At 42.5% G+C, this 24066-nt stretch overlaps 2 protein-coding genes across 2 annotated transcripts in view; both read right to left on the minus strand.

Moving 5' to 3' along the window:
* Positions 1–11798, minus strand: part of LOC308077866 (fibroblast growth factor 10-like) — a 30052-nt gene extending 18254 nt beyond the window's left edge. Inside the window, exon 1 of the mRNA XM_080418837.1 lies at positions 10062–11798. Within this exon, the coding sequence (XP_080274963.1) occupies positions 10062–10593 (532 nt within the window). The 5' untranslated portion in view covers positions 10594–11798. The remainder of the gene's footprint in view (positions 1–10061) is intronic.
* The window catches only part of LOC308078664 (ATP synthase subunit e, mitochondrial-like), a 245969-nt gene that overhangs the window by 218134 nt on the left and 3769 nt on the right, over positions 1–24066 (minus strand). The window lies entirely within an intron of this gene.

Below are 24066 nucleotides of genomic sequence, written 5' to 3' on the forward strand. Positions count from 1 at the left end.
TCTCAAGACAGATTCTGCTAACAGCAGAATCTGTCAGCACCACTGCCCGAAATATGTAGTGTTGTTAGTAGGAATAAACACAGAAGCACCCGGGAGGAAGTGGACTAAGAAAGGGGAGGAGCCAAACCGAGTTGCTGTTTCTACACAAAAAAGGAGGTGGTGCACCCAGAGACAAAAACAAAGGGAGAAAAAATAATCTTTTTAATTTCAGTAACAGAATGGGTTCCCAGATTGGGGTGAACCTGACCACTTTATGACGACCTTCTCAACAGCATTGTTTCCTGACAGTTAAACTTTCCAGTCAATCAAAACACCCTTGGGTCAGGAGTGACCAGTTACACACCAGTAACACCAGTGGACCTGAAAAGAAAAAGATTACAGTGCAAAAGGAGAGAGCTGTAACTCTGCCGTGTGTTCTCAAAAATACAGTTAAATACTCATGTTGATTTTCAAACTTGTCTGTGGCAAATATTATGGTTATTATCTTAGGTAGATTTTAAACAGCCTTGAGCAGCAGCGGCATATGCTCACAGCTTTTATTTATGACTGCCAGAGAAGAAAGTCTATGAAGATGTCAGTGTTACATAGAATGAAAAGCAATGCTGACACTAACCTCTGCTGCATCCAGTGCCTCCTCATAACTCTCTTTTTATGGCGCACACTGTTACCTTTTCCCATGAGAACTCTTAATAGGCTTGTCAAGCAGAGAGTAGGACAGGGTGAGAGAGAGCGGAGATCGAGAGGGCGCGAGAGAGAGAGAGAGAGAGAGAGAGAGAGAGAGAGAGAGAGATAGAGAGAGAGAGAGGGGACAAGAGAATGAAGGATGCCTAAGTGATGCCTAATATGCGATGCTGTACGATTAAGTACAAATCAGGCTTGACAGACTGATATATCGAGAAAGAATGGCAGAGATTTCAGGAAGAAAAAGTACTTGTACCATTTCTACTGTGAAATTGTTCCCACTGAACACCCTGCCACCTCACCCCATCTTCCTACACCCTGCCACCTCACACTATCTCCCTACAGTTCACTTTGCCACCTCACCCCAACTCCACCCCCAACACATCCCAACTTTGGCATGACAAGAAGAAAATCTAAAATTGACCCTCATAAACAAAGCTTCCTGACTGAGATCAACAATGTAGTTACTGCACGCTCCTTACTCCAAAATGGCTATACGACGAGATTCTGCACGTATAGTATTTTTTTCAACCGAACCCAGTTCAATTCCTTTTTTCTAAGGCATTAAAAACTGATGGACCAATATTTGTATTTATTTATAAATACACTTCGGACTCTGTGTGCAAGGGCCTTTCGTTTGTTTCATTGACGTTGGAGTGGAGTGCAGTGAAATATTCACACAATGTTTATCAACATGAACAAATGAGTGCGGCAGATTTTGGGCCACAGAAAGAATCACAACCCGAATTTTAGTGAAGCTGGCACAACCCCGTCCTAATTGAGCCACATAAAACACAAGGGTACAGGCAAACTGCAAACACATGTCTATTTGTGTCTTTGTTTCACTCGTTTGTTTGCAAACAAGATATGACAGTCCATGCCATAACGCATGGAAAGAAAACAAGGAGGGTTCTGTATAGACTTTTGGTTGGCAGCATTATCAATGCTAATCACATAATGCCGTGCAGAATTTGGGTTTTAATTCTATGAGTGCTCAGCCTCGAATGGAGCTTTATGAAGTGAGAGGATAAATATTGTAGATGGCCATTGGCTTAATGCTCTCTACAGACACACACACACACACACACACACACACGCACACACGCACACGCACACACACACACACACACACACACACACACACACACACACACACACACACACACACACTCTCTGTGGCCCTGACCTCCACGTGATGTACTACCCTGATCTTTGACAACATGATTAGAAAGGCTCGGGTGCGTCGGTGTCTCCTCAATCAAATCTGTCATAAAGACGCTCATTTGGAAACTTCCCTTCTCACTGAACAAGTAACTGCCAACTGCATCTAAAAGGTTATCAATACAGTATTAGCCAAATAAATTATGTCAGGTTTGTGCGTCTCTCTATGTTTAGTTTGTAATTACAGTTACTCTCTGTGTCAATGGTCTTTTTACAGGAGGGGAGTTGCACTCGGACGGTTGGCGTAACCGTCCGGGCACCTAGGCTAATAATCCAGCCTGACAACGTTGTCGCGAGTTCGACTCCCGATTCCGACGACCTTTGCTGCATGTCACCCCCCCCCATCTCTCTCCCCATTTCCTGTCCAGCCTACAGCCTACTGTTCTGTCAAATAAAGGCATAAAATACGCCATACTACAGCGTCACACAAAAGTACTGCGTTTTGAGCTTGCAGATCTGCTACTTTTGCTACAGGTTGAAACCAGTGCGTCTCAACCTGTGGGCTGGGGACTACTGGTGGGCTGCAAGGGTATTGCAAGTGGGCCCCCAAATAGTTGGCAAAACACTTCAATTTGAATGATAATATAACATAATAGCTCAAACTGATATGTAAATAAAAATTAAAAAAACTTGGAAGCTTCATTATGATACCGATAAAAATGTTAGTTCCATTGATCCAAGCCAGAACACTCTGAGATGTATTGGAGAAGTAAGTATAAAGACAAATAAGATGAATATAAGGATAAATACAAATGAAATACTCCAGTAAAATAAAAGTACATTAAATCGTACTCAAGTACAATACTTGAGTACAAGTTTCTCAAGCACAATACTTGAGTACAAGTTTCTCAAGCACAATACTTGAGTACATGTACTTAGTTGAGTACATCTACTTTCCACCAATGCCCAGTTCTGATCCATACTGAACAGGCTGATCTCCGACCGATGAGCACCAACCGCCTTGCGCACACTGCAGCCAGTAGACGCATGATCTACAAGCTCACGATGCATCACCTTGCAACACGTTGTGAGCTTGTACTGTAGATCCGCTATTTTTGTGAAATGTTCACCCATTAGGAGGACATGCCCAGAATAGGCATGCAAGAGTTAGGACTGATGAACTGTAACTTTCATAGCGAGTCCAGCACAACAGTGTGTGACAGTATTCTGTAAACATTTATGCAGGACTTTGCAGTTTACGGAGGAGTCAAGAACGGTTTCTAATGGTGATTCTTTTTTTGCGGTGGGGTGTGGGGGGGCTTTATTTTGTTGTTATAGTTGCAATTTGACACATCTGACACATCCGACAAGAGTTCAGCTGTCGTTGGAATTCGGGCCATAATTTCTAAGTCCAGAGACTTTTAGCGCAACTCGCAGCAGATGGATTGTGAAAGGGAGCGACACATTGGGGACCAGGGTTAGGTTTCACCCACTGTATGTGAGCTATTGAAGAGGACAATACGCCGGGGAGAGAAGGGAGAGGGGGGAGGGTGTGTGTGGTGGCGGTAGATAGACATGAACACAAACAAACACAGAACGTACTGGAAACTGATAAAAGTGTTCACAAACATGCATGCAGCCTCTCTCTCTCTCCCCTCTTTCCCTCTGTTTCTGTCAATCTCTCACTTCTGTCTCTCCATCTTTCTGTCTACCCTTTCTCTCTCTGTGTGTGAATGTGTGTGCGTGTGTGTGTGTGTGTGTGTGTGTGTGTGTGTGTGTGTGTGTGTGTGTGTGTGTGTGTGTGTGTGTGTGTGTGTGTGTGTGTGTGTCTCGTCACGCATGCACAGAAGTCTCCAGACAAATAAGTGTCATGATTATAGTCTAAGATCAAATACAATAAAAAATAATGCGATACATTAACATACATGTCCTTTGGTTGAAGGACTGGAATCTCACTGTGTTGTTTTTGGAAAGAACTTGTTTAACCTCTGGCCATTTTACTGCACAGCCTGACTAATGTGAGGTGACAGATTAGTGTTAACATAAGCAAACTCATTTCTATGATTGCCCTGGCCTGCACTCACGCAAACACACACACACACACACACACACACACACACACACACACACACACACACACACACACACACACACACACACACACACACACACACACACACACACACACACACACACACACACACACACACACACACACACACACACACACACACACACACACACGGCAAATATACATTTCCCAAATAATAGAGAAAATAGCAGATTTACAAGCTTGTAGATCTGCTATTTTCATCGTACAATGACGTACTGTATATAGGGCTAAGTGGTTAAGGCTGTACGCGGACAGACAAATCTCTCCCCTTTATCAACCGATATCAATCCCTCATAATTCTGGCAGTTGAGTCTGAAATATGTTGAACATCTGCAATTTCTGGAAGGTAGATACAGTACAGCCTGTTGAAATAACTACTATATATATCGTCGCTGTCGGGTAGAAACCTTGTGTGTCCAAAGCTGTTACTTTTCAGGAAATTGAAAAGCTTTTGTCACAAGCTCATGTTTAATACTTTTCATTGGTTAAATATTTATGAAACAAACAGACAGACGCAACCACTTTCACTTTCAACAATTTTCAGAAACAGCGAAAGAGGAAATATGACCTGCAGAGCCTGGCATCATCACACACAACCTCCTATTTCAGAGGGTTTTCAGATGAATGCACTGTGTCAGATCTATCAGTTGGACTGTTTATCTGTTGGACAATCTCTTTAAAGCCATGACCTTTTTGGTGATATGTTACATGCTACTGCAGCCTCAACTTCAGAGTAGTTGTGTATGTTTATCTGTGCGTGCGTGTGTGTGTGTGTGTGTGTGTGTGTGTGTGTGTGTGTGTGTGTGTGTGTGTGTGTGTGTGTGTGTGTGTGTGTGTGTGTGTGTGTGTGTGTTAGAGAGGGCTGCAGGCAAGGGGAGGGGGGAAGAGACGCTAATTGAAATTCCTTCAGCCATGTCTGGCAGAGCCTTGGTGTCTGAATGACACGCGCGCGCACGCGCGCGTGCTCTAACATACACACACACGTGCTCTCACAGCACACACACACACACACACACACACACACACACACACACACACACACACACACACACACACACACACACACACACACACACACACACACACACACACACACACACACACACACACACACACACACACACACACACACACACACACACACACACACACACACACACACACACACACACACACAGGCCCTAGCCCTAATAAAAATGGGCTTTGCCATATGGAGGCCATGTGCAAAACTGGCCTCTCCTTGCTCACGAGTGTGAGTGTGTGTGTGTGCGTGTGTGTGTATGTGTGTGTGTGTGTGTGTGTGTGTGTGTGTGTGTGTGTGTGTGTGTGTCGGCGTGCGTGTGCCCATGTTCTCTTTCAGCAGGAGGCGGCTTGTGCGACCCCCAGAGATGGACAGGCTGATACACACCATGACACGTGTACGTTCTGTCGTAGAATAAGTGATAAAGTCCACTTTATGAACGTTACCAGATCCATGTGACACGTGTATGTAGGTGAATACAGCGATAAAGGCCGTTTTACGGACGTTACGAGATCCGAGACACGTGCTGTTGCTTCCCACCGTCTCAAACAGGGGTTTCTCAACCTGTGGGGCCGGGCGGGGGCCCACTGGTGGGCCGTGTGGATACTGTAAGTGGGCCCCCAAATTATTGCCAAAACATTACAACTTTAATGGTAATATAACATTAATATTTGAAAAATAAGAGTGTAAAAATAAATAAAGTTTTCTCGAAAATGATTAAAACAAACGCGTTCTGAAAATGCATGCCGCTGGCCCACCCATCTGACCACTTATCACGAGCGATAAGTGGTCAGATGGGTGGGCCAGCGGACACTTTCGAGGTTTCCAAGTGGTTGAGAACGGCTGATTTTCCTGTCAAGGGCCCCCAAATTAACCCATTAATACCGGTCATTTTCAGATTTCTTTATTGGCTATTCAAAAATAGCAGATCGGTGCCGTGCTATGAGCTTGTAGATCTGCTTTTTTGGAAAAATCGTGAAAACATGTGCAAATCTTTGGATATATATATTTTTTTAAAGTGAACATTTTTTAACTAAAATCTTTGCTTCTGGGGGGGGGGGGGGGGGCTCCGCGAGATACATTTCCAGCCAAATAAAAAATTTTCCCTAAATCCTAACAGTATGTTGCTATATCAGTGGTGCTCCAACTTTTCCATGTCAAGGACCACCCACAATTATATGTATTTGGCCGCGGACCCCTATCTCAAAATATGTTGTTCCAGGGGCCCCCCAGAAGCACAGATCGGAGTTAAAAAAGGATTTGCGCAAACTTTCCACGATTTTTCAAAAAAAATAGCGCAGTCCTCGGTAGCGTGCTATGAGCTTGTATATCTGCTGTTTTTGAATAACCAAATAAATGTTAAAATGACACAGATGCGTTCCCGGTCTTAATGGATTAATAATATGCATTTGGCTACGGACCCCTATCTGAAAACATACAATCCTGTATTACTCTTGAGAGAGTGCAAATGGAACCAAATGGACCTGTGACCGCGAGGGTCCATTTGGTTCCATTTTGTACACTCTGTGTGCAGAGTTAAATTAACACCGTGGATTACACTATGTAGGTTTAGAGGAAAGAGCTTGTAATCTGGAAGCCCTCAGCACTGAATCCCCAGACCCGCCTGGCAGGGGAAAAGAGAACGACGAAAATGGTCATCAATTATTTAATTTGGTATCACTGTGTGAATGTGAAGCATCAAATAATGGTGGGAAACTGCATCTAGGGATAAAAAGTATCCCCAGCTGTGTGATGAAATAACGTGATCACGGTTACACATGGGTTACACATCAAACCCTCTCTGTCCAGACAAAATAGTTGATAATGAACGTTTGCCGTCTTTGTAAAAACCTGAATGTACCTGATTGTAGGCAGATACGAGTATATTTAGTACATGGTTGTTGTTGTTGTTGTGGTTATTGTTGTTGTTGTTGTTGATGTTTTGATTTACAGTTAAAACAGTGATCCATTTGAGTGAGCTAAAATGTTTAACTTTGTTTGACTCTTAAACAGGTCATGAGTTAAACTGTTCCAAAGCCAGCGTTAAGCAACAGGGAAAAGTAATCCATTAAGTTAACATCAAATACATGTAATTATAAAATACACGTACATTGTCAGCCAAAAGCGATTTCCTCAATGCTGTAAAATCCTCAGTGTTAATGAATCAATTTGTAACATTTGGTTACGTTTTGTACACTTTCAGAATCAAATTAACATTGACAATTTTACTGTGAAGGTTTCAATAGACTGTGTTCTGTTTCATATTTATTAATTTATGTATACAAGCCCCCCCCCCCCCCCCCATTAATAACTATTGTCCCCCTCCAATACTATGTATTAACCCCCCCATCAGCTTACTGGACCCCAGAAGTGAAATGTGGATTGTTTTGGGCAGCTGCCAGGCGTTAAAGACTGTAAAATGCATGATGGTGGTAGAACGAAAAAGACAAGAATGTTTTTGTGCTTTGCTTCACTTGTGTTTGTTTAAAGCGGTGGTCCTTGTGGGGGTTCCGGGGGGTCCCCCAGCAAGATGAGGTAATATAATGCAGCATCAAAATCACTTTAACCACTTTAATGCATACTTTGGCTATTCGAAAATAGCGAAAGTATGCATGCTGAAAGCACACAACGTTTTGTTGTGAACATTTTAGAATAATTTAGAAAAACGGTAGAGGCATTTTTTTTCTTACGCGGCACATCTTTTTAGATTGGGGTCCGTGGCCAAATACATGTCAATTTGGGGGTCCTTGACATGGAAATGTTTGAGAACCACTGGTTTAAAGCACAGTACAGTGCGCTTTGTTGCTTCACGAAACCTGCAATACAAATACTGTAGCCCACAGCTTTACTTTCTTGAACGAATGACTATTAAAACATTCAAGTCCAGCTGTTAAGCACAAATCAAAATGATGTTGGAGTCTCATGGCTGTCACCTTACATCTATCATTGTACGACCCCATACACAGTAAAATCCTTAATCTATTTAAAGTCGCCCCCATTTGAGCAGCAAAATCTCAACTGTTGAGCTACGAAATATTTCCCTTTGAATTTCATGCAATACCTCTTATCAACCAGTAGTGGTCCTACCCAACCACAGGACCTAAACGTCTCAATAGAAGGGCAGGGACCACCTCTAACCAAGCAGTTGCATTAGTTATTATATTGTATTAACATACTCTCCCATACAGATTGGTTAGAACAACGTTTTAGTCACTTTAAAAAAAAGTTACGAATTGCAGCTTTAATTTAACAGGACTTTACACATGCCACCACAAGTAAATCCTAACATAAAATAGCAGCTTGTACTGGGTATATCTGTCAGGTTTGATGATGTGTTTAAAATTGATGTTTTTCCCAAAAGATGCACGACGTTCTCTGTGCAATCTCTGTTCATTTCCAATTCCTCTCCTCTCCTCTCCTCTCCTCTCCTCTCCATCACCTTGCTCACTCTCCTCCTTAACCCATTCAATCTGGGAACGCATCTCTGTCACTTTAGATGTCTTTGGCAATTCAAAAATAGCAGATATACAAGCTCATAATGAGCTTGTAGATCTGATTTAAAAAAAAAAATCATGACAATTTGTGCAAATCTTTGAATGTATATTTTTTTAAGCCGAACATTTCAAACTCAAATCTTTGCTTCTGGGGATTCTATAAATGACAGTTTTTTGAAAAAACTTATGTTGCTATATATCAGTGGTTCTCAAAATTTTTCATGTCAAGGACCCCCAAAATGATATGTATTTGGCCGCGGACCCCCATCTCAAAATACGTTGTTCCAGGGACCCCCCAGAAGCAAAGATTTTAGAGTTAGAGTTTAGAATGTTCACTTTAAAAAACATATATATATTCAAAGATTTGCACAAATGTTCACGAGAGCCGCGCTATGAGCTTGTAGATCTGCTATTTTTGAATAGCCAAAGTATAAAAATACTGGTTTAATTGGTTACACAGATGCGTTCCCGGTTTGAATGGGTTAATCGCACTCTAGTCCCAGACTTTCTACAAATGACATACAGTACATGTATGCAGGCCTCTACACATGGTGAAAAGGAACAAAACGCATACAGCCCAGTTATCAGTTCTACTGTCTTCACCTGCCTGCCACGAAAATTGTTCTTTTAATGTTCATTGCTCAAGGGAAACTATCGTACTCCACAGGAAACGCACCAAATAAAGTGGGAAACAAAATGGGAGACAGATCATTAATTTGTCAGCACACTAGAGAGTCTTTTTCTACAGTGCTATAAAAAAAGATGGCCTGGATGAAACATCATGAATGGCGACGTATTGGAAAAATGTATGTAATTAAACTGCTTTTTTTTGGGGTTGTTTTGGATGTGTTATGGTTTCTTCAGTGAATTAATTTAAGGTGAAAAGTATTTGCGGATCCAAATATTGGATTTATTTACATGTACTTTTCTGATGCTCTTATTGAGACCAACTTACGCCGAGCGAGTAAGTACACTATGGGTTCAATAACTTTGCTCAGTAACATTTTGACAGCACAAAATGGCAGCATTGGAGACTAAACGTGGGGCTCCCGATTACAGGCTGGTCAATCTAACCACCATACTACCCTGCCACCCACCTATTCCCTTGGATGTTGGCATGCCAAGGCAAAGGGAGATTAAATGACATCACAATCAATTAAACCACTTAAGCCCTGTTTTCAAAGCCTCTACAACATCACATTGTGATATTTTCGCTTTTTTGTTAAATGTTTGAAATATTGTTTTTTTTTCTTATTTGTTTCCTCTCACCACTGCCTATTGTGACATGTCCAAAATAGGGATGGCATGCAGGTTGAAAGTGGTTAACCACTTGAATCCCAGCATGCTTATTCTGGGGGGAATATTCGAAAATAGCAGATCTACAACACGAGTTTGTAGATTGGCTATTGTTGGCAAAGAGATTTGGTGTAGACGGGGAAAAAAACGTCCAAGTTGTAACTCAGGTCCGATTTACTGGAAATAGAGGGTTTAAGTGGTTAAGAGTTGAGAGAATTCCCTGAGAGGCGTTCTATAGGGACATATGAACCATAAACCCTTCAAAGAGATGAGGTGCAAAGTGAGCTGGACTTACTGTAGGGGTCGTCTTCACCCTTGGTGCCGTTGACCTTTCCTTTCTTGTCGATACGCAGGTATAATTTCTGGAAGGAGAAGAGCTTCCTCCGGCGCACATCTCCCTGGAGATGGTTGTAGCTGCTCCGCACGTGACGTCCGATGACTGTCGCCGGGGACGATGGCGACGACACATTGGTCGCCCGTGGCAACCTTGCAGAAGAGACCGCTGGCAGTGGCGGAGGCGATGATGATGATGATGATGATGCTGATGAGGAGGAACGCAGGACGCGAAAACGAGGATTGTTTCCTCCTGGTGCATTGTGGTCTTTTTCGGAGTCTGAAAGCAACGCCGATGATGGTGATGATGATGATGACGACGATGACGCTGATGATGGAGAAGCCGGGGATGACGACGAGGAAGGCGACGGCCCGAGCACCAGGACGAGCAGGAGAAGGAAGGTGAGGGAGAGGAGGAACGAGGGAGGTCTGCGGCGGAGGCAGGAGGAGGACCAGGCGACCGGTGCACCTTGTGTCACTGTCCATCTACACATGGTAGTGGAGCTGAGAGAGCTGTGGAGAGGCTCAGGGGCTGGGGCATGCTGAGCTGGGGGCAGGGAGAGGGGTGTAGAGCGGGAGAAGCCCCCCCTGACTGACCGAGGACACCTCCTCCTCCTTCCGGAGACCCACCACCTCGCCGGGACCGCAGTAGTAGGCGTGCGAACGCGCGAAATGGCTGTCCTCTGGGGTGCTGACGACGCGACCTTTGATGCCACAGGTAGCAGCGGAGCCGGGGGTCCGGCGGGGGTCCCTGTGGCGGAGCGGTTAGCGCCAATGGGTCGGGTGTCTGTCCTGCGCCCCGTGGCTGATGAGCTTGCCTGGCGGTGACGGTGCTGGTCTCTATGGGGAGCTGAGAGCAATGCAGCTGGAGGTGATACTGGTGAAAGCCTGCAGCGCTGTGGCTGATCCCACTACAGTTTCCCACTGTTGTTTATTCCTCAGCAGTGCCACAGGAATGTGTCAACATCCATAACTCAGATCACCTCGCAATGGGAACGACCGGGGGCTCGCCTCAAAGACCTCTGCCCTCCTCCTTCTCCTCCCAAGTCAACCGCTCTTCACTCCCCTAACACTCACTCTCTCACACACACACACAAACACACACACACACACACACGCGCACACGCAGACAACCACACACACGCTCTTCTTCTCAAACTAAGGACATACACATATACATACACATGTGCTGTGGCTCTTCACACTCTGACATCCAAGCCCCGCTGCGCAGTGCAAGTAACATTCATACACGTTTTCCTAATCAACTGTGTGGCTCCGCTGGCTGAACATTTATGGGCTGCTGTCCGTAGAGGTGGAGGATGAGAGAGGACAAGCGAGAGATGCCAAACTGTTCAGTAAACAAAGGAATAAATAAAAAATAAACAAGCAGGCAAACAAAAGCAGAGAAGAACTAAAGCTGCTTCTCATAAAATATCCAAAGAAATCCACATAAGGCAGAGAACGAAAAGGGAAAAAAAAGTTGTCACATAATCCAGATTTTCTTTCCTTCTTTGTTTCTTTTTTCCTTTCTATCTTTCTTTCTTACTTTCTTTTCTTCTCTCTGGAGTTTTTTTTTTTTCAGAGCTGGTTTGAAGTTACTTGTGTGTGTAACTGAGACTAAGAGCTCTCCTGTGTGTGTGTCTCTCTCTCTCTCTCTCTGGTGGTGTGTGTCAGTAGAGCTGAGCTCTCTATCTCTCCTGTGTCCGTGTCTCTGGGAGTCTGAGGGCTACAGCCGTGTGCTGCCTCTCTTCTATCCTCCTGTGTGTGGCTTCCTCTCCTCTGTGCCTCCCCCTCTCTCTCTCTCTCTCTCTCTCTCTCTCTCTCTCTCTTCTTCTCTCTCTCTCTCTTCTCTCTCTCATCTCTCTCTCTCTCTCTCTCTCTCTCTTCTCTCTCTTCTCTCCTCTTCTCTCTCTCTCTCTCTCTCTCCTCTCTCTCTCTCTCTCTCTCTCTCTCTCTCTCTCTCTCCTCTCTCTCTCTCTCTCTCTCTCTCTCTCTCTCTCTCTCTCTCTCCTCTCTCTCTCTCTCTCTCTCTCTCTCTCTCTCTCCAGTGATCTCTGGCTATCTGGAGTTTCTCTGAGGTGACTGAGTCTTGTCTCTCCTCTCACCTTATTTATCTGCTGCAGTTCCCCAGATGTCATCTCTTAGTGTAATTGGACGTCTATGAAAACCACTTGGCTTTGAAGAGATGCGTGCGTGCGTGCGCGAGCGCATACATGCGTGTGAGTGTGAAGGGGAGTGGGTAGGGTGGGTGGATGGGTGGGGCGCTGGGGGTCAGCCACACCCCGTTTTCTCTCTCACCCTCCCTCTCTCTTATGCTCTGTCCCCTCCTCTCGCCGAGCCAAACCCCACCAGTTGTGCAGAACAGGTCAGAAAGCAGGCAGAGAAAACGGACTGCTCCTTTACACCTACACAGCGAAACCCTCAGTGGTCTGAGAGGTTACATTAGCACCCTCTCAGAGTAAAAATGTATAAATGAACACTGAGGATTTTACTGTGCAGACAATTTACATCTTCCTGTCTTTCAATTTGTATTTTAAAGGCTATGTTTCATGGCAATTCATCAGTATGTTATTTTAGGAATGCATAATAAAATAAAGTGCCTCATGCAATATCTTTCATTTTCAAGTGCATTCTACACAGAAAAAAAACGTTAAACGTTAAAAAGTCCAAATAATAAGAGAGATACGAGGTATCTGCCTGACAGCATTGATATAAATTAGGAGGTACAGTATATTTTCCTTGTGAAAGACATGTGTATGGGTCAGATCAGATCATTGAAGGCTTGATGTATAGATAAACATGCGTCTGTTTTAGGATTGAAACGTTGGGCCTTCCGTGTGTAGCTAAATTGAACCTTTCAAGAATCTGGACCCACTGTCTGGTTTCAGATTGTTTAATTTCCTTTTCACATTGTCAGACAACAGCCATATCTCCTCTCCTCTCCATCCACATTAAAAAGTGACCTAAACATCATACAGTGTGTGTGTGTGTGTGTGTGTGTGTGTGTGTGTGTGTGTGTGTGTGTGTGTGTACACACAGAAATCCTGGAAAAATGGTCTATTACTGACTAACTGGATCTCACTAGGGAAATGGTTTTGTATGCCTGTGCATGTGCATGTGTGTGCATGTGTGTGCATGCGCGTGCGTGCGTGCGTGTGCGTGCGTGCATAGTATGAGTTGAGGAGATAACGGCTAAATAAATGAGTACAAATACAGACCCTCTTGAGGACATTAGTTTGTGAGAGAAAAGCAATCTAGTGGAGTGAGGAGCTGGAAACGCAGATAAATGGAGAGGGGAGGGAGAGAAGACCTAAGAGAGGAGAGGGGAGCGAAAGAGTGTGTGCGTGCGCGCAAGAGAGAACATCTGGTCAGTGGCACTGTGGCTTGAATTCAGGGGTGTAGAATGACAATACACATACCCATGTGTCCACACACACACACACACACACACACACACACACACACACACACACACACACACACACACACACACACACACACCACACACACAACACACACACACACACACACACACACACACACACACACACACACACACACACACACACACACACACACACACACACACACACACACACACACACACACACACACGGCTCCGTGCCCCATAGCAACACCGAAAAAGAGACAGATGGATTTAACTCCGGCCTATATTATATTGTTAAGGATCAATTACAATTGAACTAATTTTATTGATCAATTATTGACTGATCTCCCATTGCCTGTACCTCCCCACTCCCTGTTGTTCTGTGTTACGGCCCTAACAAGACTCAGATGTTGGGAGCCAGTCGTCCGTGAGGGAAAAAAATATTTCGTCACACCAGAAAACAATTTGTTGGATGTTTTGATGCACCACATACTCGGCTCTCTGCTTTGAACTACTTAGGAAGGCTGTAGGGGCTTCCCTCGCTGGAGAAGAATGCCAATCAAATGCTGTCCACAGCTGAAAAAATAAAATAAAATAAAGAATAAAAATAGCACCTGTTTTGATTTCATTTTCAATGGAAAATTGTATTTATTTCTTATATAATATATTTCAGTGTCCTGATTTTTAACAATTCTGTAATTTCATCAATGCCACTCTTATCACAGTATCAGTACAATATCTCCATAATGACGAATTCTTTTTTTGGGGGGGATGTGGGACACATTCCTCAATAGCCATTTTTCCATTTATTGGGAAGAAATGAGTCAGTCTTGTTGTCTGGTGGTTTTGGCTTTTAACTGTACACTGCAATGTGTGGACAAATTTATGAAGTTCCACAGGGTGGACCGAAAGTGCCGATCCACGATCGGCAACCAAAAAAAAAAAGCCTCATTCATTCCAAAACAAATAGCTCTGATTCTCGATCAGCAAATATGTGAGGCTATCTGGGTATGTACCAAAATCTGCTTTTTGTAGACCCACCAGCCCCCACACACCGCCCTGCGTTCGTCATGCGTAGGATAATAAGCCTGATTTATACTTTGCCGCAACGACGTGCGTGTCACGTGCGGGAAAATAGCAGATCTACAAGCTCACAACGTGTCAAGATGTGACACGTTGTGAGCTTGTAGGTCTGCTGTTTTTGGCGCACGACACCGCTGTGCGCCGGAGTATAAATCCGCTTCTGATTCTTGATTGCTCAGACCTACGAGAATACCATTAGGGACCAGCAGTTGAGCTCACTGGTTCTAATTGTTTCATTGCGGTTGAGCCCATGGGTTGAAACGCATTATGGTCTTTAAACCAGTGCTGTTGAAATGGCCCTGGCAGTTAAGTGTAATTACAGACACATTAAAGCACTTACAGACAACAAAGAGGACTTACGATAAGCTAACTTACAGATACTCTACTGTTACGGTCAAGCTTGTAAGTGTCATACAGTTGCATTCATTCTCCTCGCACAAGCATACAGTAGCAATAGCATTGCTTGATAATATTTTCCCTCCAATATTACCTCATTTTATAACGAGGTATATCCTCAAACTTTACAAAGTAACCACATTCACATGAACTGAAACAAGAATAGGGTTACGGTAATGAAATGAGAGGAGATCTGAACAGAAATCTATGCTGTTATATAAAATGACGTATCATTAGTATTACAATTGAGTAGCTATTACATGGTCTTTGCCAATATACCAGGCATCAAAATGTACATTTGATTACATTAGATTTGTTTGATGTTTCACAATCACATTGGACAGACCAGATACTTTATTTCTCAGTCACAGATTTCTAGAAATCTCATTTCATTATCTTAACCCTATATTCGTGTTTCAGTTCATATAAATGTGCTTACTTTGTATAGTTTGCGTATACCTCTATTTTAGCATTTGCGCTTGTTTTTTTTAACACAAGAGGCTCTTATATATATATATAAACATATACATATACATATATACTGTATATACATACAATATATAAATATAAATATATATATCATAATCAACATTTTATAATTAAAAACACTATAGTTTGAATTAAATACACATATAAGCTATATAACAAAGGCAACACGATCAAAACAATAAACCAGTCAAAATGTATTCATGTGAGCCCTGTTGTTTTGATTTCAACCATAATTTGAGTCCTCTGTTAAAACATTGCCATCAGCCTCAGCCTCACATGGGCTTCAAAATGACAAAAACAAATCAAGTCAATGTCGAATGAAACTGGTATATTAAACAAGCTCAAAAAGCAGGCAAGAATGGAGACAAGGTGGCGTCCATCTCACCTGAACACCAAATGTTATGAAGTAGAAAAGCACTTAGGAACAATAAAAGTACTGTTTAGATTCAAAGGAGGTTTTGTGATTCACCCCATGGTATTTCCTATGAACTCTGCATGCTCTAATGAGGAGTTCCAGGAAGTATACTGTATTGATGTTCTTGCACAACTTTTAACAAAGTTACAAGTAAGAGACTTGCACTTGTACAGTAAGTCGCTCTGGATCGAAATGGAGCTAAATGCTTAAACTGCCTCCCCCTGGTCAGCCGGGGCGCCTGATGGAGGGGAAAGTAACTGGTGGGAATAACGTGTTCCTTCCACGCGTCCTACCGGGGAAACTCCCCCCTGTCAGGTGATAAGCGGCCCGCTAACTCCTCATGCATTGAAGGAGGCATGAGCTCAGTTCGGGGCTCTCCCCAGGCTGGCAGAGGGAGAGTAGCGGCGAGGATTACTTAGGCAATTGGCACTGGGTGAAAAAATGGGTTACAAAATCGTGGGATAAAAATGATTAGAAATTAAATTGTAATTGAAATTGTACAAATGTCATCAATTGACACTTTTTCTCTGGTGAATTAATGGGTGTCCTACTTTTTGAACACTTGCAGTAGATCATCCATTCGAGTTCTGGATCACTGGTTTTTGGTATTGAAAGGAAGTTGCATTATCTTCAAGAATGCTGACTAGGCCATACGCAAGATTATACTGTATGACTTGCTCATGTGACTTCTATTTTGTGGTGTACTTTCTCTTCTAATGGGCCAAGGATATTGTGTGTCCAAAAAGCGGCTTCATTTCATTGTTCATGAAGCAGTGCATTGTCATTGGACAATCGTTAATGTTTGAGAAGTGGTGCCGTGCTAGTTTGTCATAACAATGACATTTGAAATCATATCAATTAAAGGGAACGTTCTGTTCCACTACAGCAAAGAGGAGGATCATGCCTAAAGCCTGATTCATACTAAATTGTACAATGGTGGGAAAAATAGCCGATCTATAACCTCACAAAGCGCTGTTGATGCGATGCTCTGTGAGGTGTATATCTGTTATTTCTGGTGTGCGACTCTGTTTTATATATGAATTACGCCCAATTTAGCTATGCTCCATTAACTGTCCCGTGCCGTGCGCTGAAAGTAACCGATCTACAAGCTCAAAACTCGTTGCGGACTTGAGAATAGGAGATCATCAACAACAGGGGGGGAAAAAAAGTTTTATAAAAACTGTTTTGGTTCAAGGCAACGTACTTAATTCCCACCATCAACCGAACAACCACACAGAAAAGGAGAAGTTTGAGGGCAATGTTGAGAATTATGACTCAAAATGAAGTCATAATGTAGCTAATTATACATTCGAAGGAAAGCGCTGCAGCACTTTGGGTTTTTTTCTGACACTAAAGCTTGCATCTGTGAAACAGACACATCCCTCCTGAGACATCTGCCTTACAGATCCATACAACAACATCACTGATACCATAATAACCCGTGCAGTCAAACAACGCTCACATACAAATCACATACAAACAACGCTCACATACATAAACACTACAGCGGATATAAGCATTGTCCACATCAGGTGGCTGTTATATTTATTGCCCTGGATGTCCCCGAAAACACCAGATCTGAACTACGGATTTTATACATTTTTATTTTTTTTACTTTTAAATTGATACCTTAAATGTTACTAACTTCATTTATAATTCTAGACTGATGCCCAACACTCGGGAATGATGCAAAGTCATCATTCCCGAGTGTTCAGGATCGATGCAAGTTGGGACTGGATGCCCCACCCAGTTATGCAATACCTGTGTCCCTTCCATATTATGGAGATCTCTGTATCTCTCTGTCCTTGTCCATGTTATGCCCATACATGGTCATATACTTATGTTGGATCGGCAGTTCTGGACAACAGGATCTCCATTTATGCCTATATATGGACATATCGGTCGGATCAGCGGTTCTGGACACCCGCCTATCCAACCGCCGATGGCACCGCACTCCCTCGGGTCTTCTGCGACACACGCCGAGTTTGAAGACGGTCAGTCGGTCGGTTCATACCTGATGTCATCAGTACATCAGTAAGACATTTAGTGGTTGAAACATTGTCTTAACACATTGGGTGCCAAAACCGTATATATACGGTTTTGCGCATACTAACGTTGAGTGCCAAAACCGTATATATACGTTTTTTGAAAAACGTTTTTTTTTAATTTTTTTTTTTTTTTTCTTCACAGCAACAGGAATAATCACTCCTACAAGATTTAGACTCCAATCCACCTCCTGGTTAACTTATGACTTCAAAAACCTGTATCTCGGCTCCTGTGCACTTTTTTTTTTTACAATGTTAATTTAACTATTTTCAACTGGCTGCAACTATGGAATGGATTTCCGAATGTTTTAAATTTTTTCCCCCCGATTGTACGAGACCTGTATGTGTGTAATGAGGGGATCACCGTGAGGACGGTGATCACTGAAAATATTTTGTGACTACTTGAAAAAGGTTCAAAATGTTTAAAAAGTCCTGGCACTCAAAGTATAATATTTTAATAAACCTCTGGCACCCAATGTGTAATAATGACCTGAGAGCTGCTTAAACAGTGTTTAGACATCTCTTCTTCTCAGTCATCAGTATATGCCCATATATGGACAAGCTACCGTGATTGGTAGCACGGGTCTAGAGATCGTGAACTACAGACACACTCATACGCATGCACGCAGTTATGCATGCAAAGATTTCGCACATTTATAGTAGAATTTACAACACATTTTGGGGCACAAGATGGGGGCGCCAGCTTGAAAATGGTTAATGGTGTCATTTTCACTTATCTGATGGTTGGTTACACTTTACTCAGTAACAATATTTATTTTCCTCGTCACAGGTATTTCAGCATAATTGTTTCTCACAAGAATGTTGGGGACCAATTGCTCATCTACATATTCATAAACTTAAATATTGTACATTCATGTACATGTATAGCTGCTAATAGTTCATACAACATTCATCAGTCAACAACAGAATGATGTTAAATCATATAACATTTGTATTCCACTGGCATTGCCTTGTTTGGTTTCCTCATCATTACTCTTCCTCTCAGCTCATAAATCTACAGTAGCTGGCATACATTACACATGGAATAGTAATTTACTGTCTCTGTGTGGTACAATTCCAGTGGTGGAAAAAGTTTTCGGATGTTTTACTGAAGTAAAAGTGCAAATACCACAATGTAGAAATGCTCTGTTACGAGTAAAAGTCCTGAGTTAAGAATTTCACTTGAGTAAAACAGAAAATGGATCGCCAATAAAACTTTAAGTACCAAAGTCAAAGTACTAAATGTTTTCAAAGATCTTCAGGCTTTTTCGAAAATAGCAGATCTACAAGCTCACAATGCGTCGCAATACGATGCGTTGGGAGCTTGTAGATCGGCTATTTTCGAATTGCCCAAGTATGAAATGGGAGAAAGTACAATATTTGCCTCTGAGATGTAGTGGAGTAGAAGTATAAAGTGTCCATTTTTGGGGGGGGGGGAGAAACTACCTCTAAAAGTAAAAAAAAGTAAAGTAAAAGTACCTCTACAAAATGATACTACAGTAGTACAGTAGATTGAAGAGCTGATAGGGCAGCACAGTGGCTCAGTGACTAGCACAGGGCTCAGCCCAAGGACCCCCTAGCTGAGAGAGACATGAAGCAGGGACCCCCCACTACATTGCATCCAATTGTGTTGCAGATACAACCTTTTCATAGATTTCATAGATAGCTTCATTGACTATCATGAGTGTAAATTAATGTTTTTTGTTCATTTCAGACATTTAACCACTTAAACCTTCAATACTTAATACTTGATTTGCTCGCAGCGCGAGCCGTTGTGAGCTTGTAGATCTGCTATTTTCGGCTAATTTTCCTCAGAATAGAGACGCTAGGGTTCAAGTACCACATTAGACCCATCATTCCTCCTGGATAAATGACTCCTATTACAGTAGATTAACCACTCCTAATGGATCCTGTGCATTAGATGCCGTCTCCCATTAGACACTTTGCTCAGATAAACCGCTCGGTTCGGATAAATCGGCCTTGACAACACGGTCCCTTAATGTATACTGTACTGTAGCTCACTCCTATATATTAGATTAAATTCCTACTAGACAAATATCTCCTCAGATAAAGTCCTCCAGTCAAAGAAGACTAAAATTCCTGCCTCCCAGCTTGTAAAAATCTACCGCTCCGACATTGACCGTCATGCATTCAGGTCCGTCTGTCTCATACCACTACACCGTAACATCTTGAGTGTAGCCATACTAGCGACCTTTGTGTTTTTGCTCTACATTAAATATCTTTGCAGAAAATGTGAAAGATCTGTTATTTTCTGCTAAAGTTCTCTTCCCACAATACAGATGCTGGGGTTTAAGGTTTAAAGGGTTATTAGTTCACCCCCCAAAAAGATTTTTCCTATCAATTACTCACCCCATGAAGCCTTGAATTCATGGAGATTTTATTTCTTATTTTTGTCGCATTCCTGTATTCCAATATTACAATATTTAATTCATTGAAGTAAATGGGAGGCCAATGTTAACACAAGCAATACTATATTTAAAACTATCACTTAAGAGCTGGGCAGAAGTAGGCCTCCCTGGATTACAACACTGTGAGAGTTTCCAAGTTGTTTTGGAGTTTATACAAAGTTATTTTTAATGTAGTTTTGCCTTGGCCTCGTATTTACTTCAATTAATTATGGAATATTGGATCAGGAAAACCAAAAAAATGGGGTGAGTAATTGATTAACCAAAATGTTTTGGGGGGATGAACCCCTGTAACTCAGAGACCCTTATGGGTCCATTTGGTTACATTCGTAAAACAGTACAAAGGGATAAATGAACATTGAGGATTTGACTGTGTAGAGTAGGTGAATGAATGCCATGGGTCAGCAGAGGTGGCTGGTCCACACTGAAATATTGATGCCAGGGCTGGGAGTGTTGGCTCTAGGTGAATAATGCAGCAGGAGGATTAGTTCTGGTTTCAGAGAAAGCAAGAGAGGGGAAGGATAAATTAATGATCGCACAGCTCCTTCCATCCAGAGAGATGGGGAGGGGGGGGGGGGGTGTCACTCAGTCACATGCGCTGCCGTTCTTTTAAAGCTAAACATCAAATAGCCTTCTCTGAAGGCCCTTTGCCCATTCATACAACTGACAAAGGGAAACAATGCAATAACCTGGGTATAATAACAATGCAATCACCTGAATAATTAGTAATATTCCTCTTTTTACTCACTGTAGATACAGTAGCTCTCCATTATTATGATACCATTCATACATATATTAACATACAGTACATATACAGTATATAAGGTGTGACACACACACACGCGCACGCGCACACACACACACACACACACACACAAATAATAATAATAATACATTTTATTTGTATTGCACTTTACATTTGAAACAAAGCTCAAAGTGCTACAGTACATAATAAAACAGATGAAGAAAACCATTTGCAAGATAATCAAAAAGTCTAAAATAGGATTAAAACATGTTTAAAACAAGTTTAAAAAGGAGAGACAGGGTTATTAAACCGGCTTAAAAAGCTAACCAAATGCTTTGTTAAAATGGTAGGTTTTTAGTACACACACATAAACGTATATACATTTATGTACATTTATATTTATGCTCGCTAATAGATCATACAACCTGCACACACCCGAAGTGTGGAGGGCCAAGCAAGGACCCTAATCTCCTTTTGGTTTTGGGGTTCCTATAATCCCTGTATGTTACTACCCAGTACCCAGTACTACTCAATCAGTCAGTCAGTCAGTCAGTCAGTCAGTCAGTCAGTCAGTCAGTCTATTTTGTCAGTCAGTCAGTCATGTCTTCAGTGTCACATAGAAAGCAACACTTCAATCAACGACCTGTGTCACAATGTATGTCACAGGGCCGTACTCAAATGTATTTGACTGCAGCTGTAACATTAACATGACTTGTCTTTGACAGTATGCGTGTAAGCGTTGGAGCATTTTACCGAGTACTTATCCTATTCCATTGTTAATGGGTGGTAGTCTGTCACTTTTAAAGCCCAGCAATAATTCACCCTGACTGACTAACTTTTAATAGATTGCATTCGACTGCCTTTAGTATAAACCCTGATGGAAAAGCACGACCACAATAAAGTCAGAAATTCAGTATGAACTGGCACTGCCATTACTCCAGTCTGTAGCGTGGTTAAAGACAGAGGGGAAAGAAAAAAGAAAACAGGACAGAGAGAGAGAGACAGAAACAGAGAGCGAGAGAGAGAGAGAGAAAGAGAGAGAGAGAGATGATTGTGTTTGATGATTGATGATGCTCATAGCTTGCTTGTTTATTTCGCCAGGCGGGGAGTTGAAAGCAAAGAGGGCCTGTGACCAATCAACAGCCATCATTAAAGAGAGGAACGAGTGCCAGAACCAATCAACCTCTGGATCATTAGAAGGCGGGACAAGTGCCAGCCAGTCATGTTGTTTCAGTGCAGTGAAACAAATTCGAAGGGTCTGTTAAACTCTGGTTCATAGCTATGGTAGAGTAAATATAAATACATATATTTTCATCAGAGAGTACTGTACTGTACATACAGTAACAATAACGTGTGTGTGCTTTATTTTTACCTTCATCCATCCATCCATCCATCCATCCATCCATCCATCAAATCTGTCCATCCTATCAATTTCTTTTTTCAAATAAAAGCATATACATATTTCTTACTAATACTGTCATTATTCAGTGCAATGCACTGACCTCACTGTGACACATTCCTTGTACCGTATGGTGCAAACATAGCCTACCTGGCAATTAATGTGGAATTCTGATTCTGAATATCAGCAGGTTAATGCATGAATTACAGACTGCTTTTGGCATCTCTAATGATTTGAACAAGATTAAAATATGGACACGTTGTGAACAGACTGCGCATGTTGCTGTAACATAATAGCAAATATTACCTCTCCCTTTGCACCTGTGTAACAAGCACGCCAAATGAAAATACACGTCTTTTTCAGGTTTACAAAGGATTTCTCTCTTGCTGGCTTGACACCGAACTTCCTCTGCAGGGGACAGACCTATATGGTGCGATCTATATGATGTCTATAAGCTACGTCAGAAGAGGAAATGGAGGCCAGGTGTGTAATGCCGGAGTAAAAGTCTTTCAGGGTTATTAGGCGAAAATGCTCCCAGACCTTCCCAATATGAAGAACACTGCAAAACTCTGATTGTTGTGAAGCACATTGTTTTCATTCAAAGATACTCTTCATTCCATTCCCATTGCTTCTTAAATACACATAATGATTCATTTATGGTCCGTTGTATGACGGTGCCACACGCATAAATAGGCAATAGGTAAGCTCACAACGCGGTGCGATGCATCGTGTTGCGATGCGTTGTGATTGGGTATTTTTTCCACATAACACCAACATACGATGAAGTCTTAGTGTACGGTCGTACATGCGCAACCTAAAACAGTCGCGTCCCATTCACTTCCATTCTACGCGAGTGAAGAGGTGGAGCTTCCGGGATGCGGCATGTTGGGTGTGTCAACACGCCGTAGCGTGGGGTTCAACAACTAAATCATGCATACAGAACACGTGCACGCACACACACGTCATGCACTTGCGCGCACCAACGCAATTGGGGAGGAGGTGGGAGGTTAGAGGAAAGAGTGAGACAAGGGAAGTTTTATCAGTGCCATGCTACTGTTACTGAGGCCAGTGTTGTAGTTGGAACCAGACACCTGTCCACTGCTCAGAGCTCAGCTTGGATTTCAGGTGTCAGGTTTAACTGGGCCAAAATCCACAATTTGGAGCCGTGCAGCAACCCCACCCCCTCACCACCAACACACCAACCACACAACAGTGGTTCTCTTTTTCATGTCAAGGACCCCAGAATTAATATGCATTTGGCTGTGGACCACCATTTCCATCCAGTGACCTCCATTTGCCATCCATTTGTGTTAAAATGTTTCAAAAATATTTACATTTTTTCAAAAATCTACACGTTCAAGTCAGAGATCAGCAAACTTTAGTCATAACACTCCTGCCCTGTCTGTGCATATCAGTCAGGTGGAAAGAGGAGAGGAGAGGAGGGGAGTTGAAAGGCAGTGCATCTCTTCTATGATGAGAGAATAAATCCATCCAGTCAAAGCCCTGTGATGTGGTCCAGCCACCCAGCCATCCTCAGCTACACACAGGTAGACAATAGACAGAAAGCTCAAAGCGCTGCAA

This window comes from Gymnoscopelus braueri, assembly GCF_963280865.1.
Source record: "Gymnoscopelus braueri genome assembly, chromosome: 22".
In the NCBI taxonomy this organism is placed as follows: Eukaryota; Metazoa; Chordata; class Actinopteri; order Myctophiformes; family Myctophidae; genus Gymnoscopelus; species Gymnoscopelus braueri.